Source organism: Sapajus apella, unplaced genomic scaffold, assembly GCF_009761245.1.
Source record: "Sapajus apella isolate SASKATOON/1434 unplaced genomic scaffold, GSC_monkey_1.0 scaffold23, whole genome shotgun sequence".
Taxonomy (NCBI): Eukaryota; Metazoa; Chordata; class Mammalia; order Primates; family Cebidae; genus Sapajus; species Sapajus apella.
Window position 1 is genome coordinate 30673799 of NW_022436963.1, and position 3885 is coordinate 30677683.

Below are 3885 nucleotides of genomic sequence, written 5' to 3' on the forward strand. Positions count from 1 at the left end.
GAGAGAGAGAGAGAGAGAGAGAGAGAGAGAGAGAGAGAGAGAGAGAGAAACACCTACCAGAGTGTAAATGCCTTATGGGGAGTATATGAGTCTTTTTCTTTTCTGTATGCCCAGCACATAGGACAAATCTTACATAACAAGTCTTATATTGTAATGCATCAGATAAACAGAAAACAAAGATGGAAAAAAAAGGCAGAACCACAACTGTGATCATTTACTTCTCCTGAAATATTGGAGTTCCTGAATTCAGAATAAATGGCTAAGTGCTAGAATTAGACCAAAGTCATATGCACATGAACTAAAACATCTGAAACCAAGGAAAACAGATAAAGAACAATCTGCTATGACATCACGGTCTTGATAACAAGACTTCCGTCAGGTTCAGTCATTAGGTTGAGCCTTTGAAGGCTTGAAGGTATATTCTCATCAACTACTAATTTGTTAATAAACTGAGATGCCCCTAAACATTGTAGAAAGCAGACTAAAAGAACTGGCCAAAGATGACCCATACAGCATAAAAACACTCTATAGGGATGACCCATAAAAACACTCTATAGGGATGAAAAACGTACATCTTGTAAACATAATCCAAAAGATTCTAGCATCCACATCTCATTCTGGAACCCATAGGAAAATGGAATGTTTAAAAATGAGGAATGTTCAGTACTTGCCCCCGGAATCAAGACAAAATTTTGAGACAGACCAATGTGTACATGCAAGTGAGACAGCTGCCCTATTAAAAAATAGATAAACAGATGTAAGGATTTCTCCTTAGAAGGAGGGAGAGATAGGCCGGGTGTGGTGTCTCAAGCCTGTACTCCTAGCACTTTGGGAGGCCAAAGCGGGCAGACTGCCTGAGCTCAGGAGTTTAATACCAGCCAGGGCAACATGGTGAAACCCTGTGTCTACTAAAATACAAAAAATTAGCCAGGTATGGCAGTGTGTGCCTGTAGTCCTAGCTACTAGGAGGCTGGGGCAGGAGAATTGTTTGAACCTGGGACGCAGAGGTTGTAGTGAGCCAGGATTGCGCCACTGCACTCCAGCCTAGCAGCCTGGGTGACAGAGCAAGACTCCCTCTCCAAAAAAAGGAAGAGACTGATTATCAATCAGGCAAGTTAGAGAGTAGAGAGGAATTAAAATCAAATATGGCCAATACACACTACAACAGTAACCAGAAGTCTTTACCACAGAAAAGATAAACAATACTACAGAGCATGCTCTAAGGGTAACAGGAAAAACTTTAAAGGCCCAAAATTATACAGGATGGAAAAACAATGAGAAACTCACCTATCAACTTCCTACACTCTACACCTGACAGACTAAATCACGGTCCTGACCTCATCACCCTCACAGCCCAGTTGGGGAGAGACATCAGCAGAAAAACATCTTTAATAATTGTTATGCCAGAGTAAACACATACTGCTGAGGCAGGATACCGAAATACTGAAGGCGAGAGAGAGGAGGTCCGGTGAAACCTGCTGTGGATGTTACCTCTCACCTAAGTCTTAAACACTGGTCAGGATTAACCCAAAGGAAAGAAAAATGGGATGGGAAAAAGATAGGGTGCACGAAGTAAACAAGATGGAGCACCAGTTTAAGAGTGAGATGACCTGACTTCTAGTTCTACAAGTTGTTCCAGCAACACACCAATATGCAAAATACCTGGCAGACAGAATGAAGTAACATTCATTCATTTATTTTCTGAGACAGACTCTTGCTCTGTCGCCCAGGGTGGAGTGCAGTGGCACAATTTCAGCTCACTGGAACCTCCACCTCCTGAGTACAAGCAATTCTCCTGCCTCAGCCTCCCAAGTAGCTGGGATTACAGGCGCCCACCACCACGCCTGGCTAGTTTTTGTATTTTTAGTAGAGGCGGGGTTTCACCACGTTGGCCAGGCTGATCTCGAACTCTGGACCTCGTGATCTACCCGCCTTGGCCTCCCAAAGTGCTGGGATTACAGGCGTGAGCCACCACAACAGGCCAGTAGTAGTTATATATCCTACAACTTAACACATCAAGGCGCCATGCAAGACACAGATAAATAATATTAATAAAACAACTACAGTTTGCTCAGTCCTTCCTATGTGCTGAAGTGCTAAGAATAGCAGGATAAACAATACAAGCCCTTGTCCTCAAGCAAAGTCTACTGGAGGAGACTACAGATAAGTATACAAGCCACCCTGTTGAAGACACTGAGACCCAGGATCCTAATTTATTCAGTTAATAAGAGAGAAAATGATTACTTAATCCATAATTTGATTGACTTAAAAATTCTGAGATCCTCATCAAGAGAATAGGTTAGAGGGAGGAAGAAATAGGGGGTAAAGAAGTAGCAATAATCCTCCAACCAAACTCCCTAATGCTCAATTAAACGGAGTCTTCCGGTGAGGCAGAGAAGGAACCCCTCAAACGGGATCAGCAGGTGCCCGATTTGAGGTGTGGTTATAACCTTTACTTCCCTTCCTACTAGTCTCTTGCTTTGCCTACTCCAACCCCATCCAGGAACCCAGCAGATCCCACCCGCCTCGGAGGAATCGAGGTAGCACCTTCGAGTGCGAGAGCGGCCGCTCTCCGGGTAAAGGGCCCGGAGCGTTAGCCTCCCGCGAGTATCGGTGAGCGGCCGCCGAACTGCCATGGGCCCCAGGCCGCTGCGGCGTGCCACAGCCGCAAGAACCCGCAAGGGACCCCGCACCCGCACCGGTCCCAGCCTCCTCGCTCTCGCTCCCTGCGGCTCCACACAGCAGAAAGAGCAGCAGCAGCAAGAGAACGCGACCCAGCTCGGGGCAGCGTCCACAAACCAGGCCTGACGCGGGCGCAGCCATGTTGTCCCGCGGGCCACGTGATACGGTGGGTCACGTGGCTGAGCCCTCCTTAAAGGGGCCGAAGTTTGAGCTCACTCACGAAGTGGCCAGGAGAGTTGCTCTTCTCCACCCTTCTTCAGGTACTTCTTAGGCGTTCCTGCTTCCCTGTGCTGACGTCAAAACACAGCAAAACACAAAACTCAAGGCCTTCCACAGACCGTGCACCGCTTTATGATTTCTTGGTTGAAAGATGACAATCAAATGTGTTGGGCATTTCCTAAGTGCCAGAGTACTATGCTAAGCATTTCACTTTTTAAAACCTCATTTAATCCTCACAAAGGCCCTGTAATGTTGGGTTCACAGAACAGTTAAGTGACTTACCCAGGTCCTATGACAAATAAATATCAAAAGCAAGATTTAAATACAGGGAATCTAACTTTAAATCCTGAGTTTTAACCATTATGTTGTACTGCAGACAATTAAATACGTTCCTCCTAACAAGAAACAGAGAGGAAGATGAACATGTGGAAGGACACTTCACCAAGGGATACAGTTAAGGAAATCTAGACTGTGATATATGCAGAACAATGGTTCTTGAAGTGTCATTCCTGAGCGCAGTGTCAGCACCACCTGGGAACATGTTAGAAATGCAATACCGAATCAGAATCCCTGGGGACGGGGCACAGCAATCCGGGGTTTCACAAGCTTTCCAGATGAGTCTAATTCACACTTACGTTTAAGAACCACTGTTCTACAGTTTTGTAAGCAAACAAAATGCAAAACAAAAACAAAAAGAAAATGAAGGAAAAACAGATTAAAAGGAACATAGCAGCCAACTGCAATGTATGAATCTTACCTAAATACTACTTCAAACCTACTGATTTCAAATTTTTTGAGATAATCAGGGAAATTTGACCACTAAATCAAATTATGACGTTTGATAAAAAAAGAAATTACTGTAAATTTTGTTTTTAGGCTTTTAGGAGTAATAATGGTATTTGTGGGTATGGTTTTTAAAAGAATCCCCTCATTGAGATATATATATATATATATATATATATATATATATATATATACTGAAAT

General features: G+C 43.9%; 1 protein-coding gene across 3 annotated transcripts in view; it reads right to left on the reverse strand.

Annotated features, from left to right (window-relative positions):
- Positions 1 to 2860, reverse strand: part of SUMF1 (sulfatase modifying factor 1) — a 104199-nt gene extending 101339 nt beyond the window's left edge. For all 3 annotated transcript variants that reach the window (XM_032290531.1, XM_032290529.1, XM_032290532.1), the window contains exon 1: positions 2548 to 2860. In XM_032290531.1, coding sequence (XP_032146422.1) covers positions 2548 to 2823 — 276 coding nt within the window. In that variant the 5' untranslated portion in view covers positions 2824 to 2860. The remainder of the gene's footprint in view (positions 1 to 2547) is intronic.
- Between the last annotated feature and the right edge of the window lie 1025 nt (positions 2861 to 3885).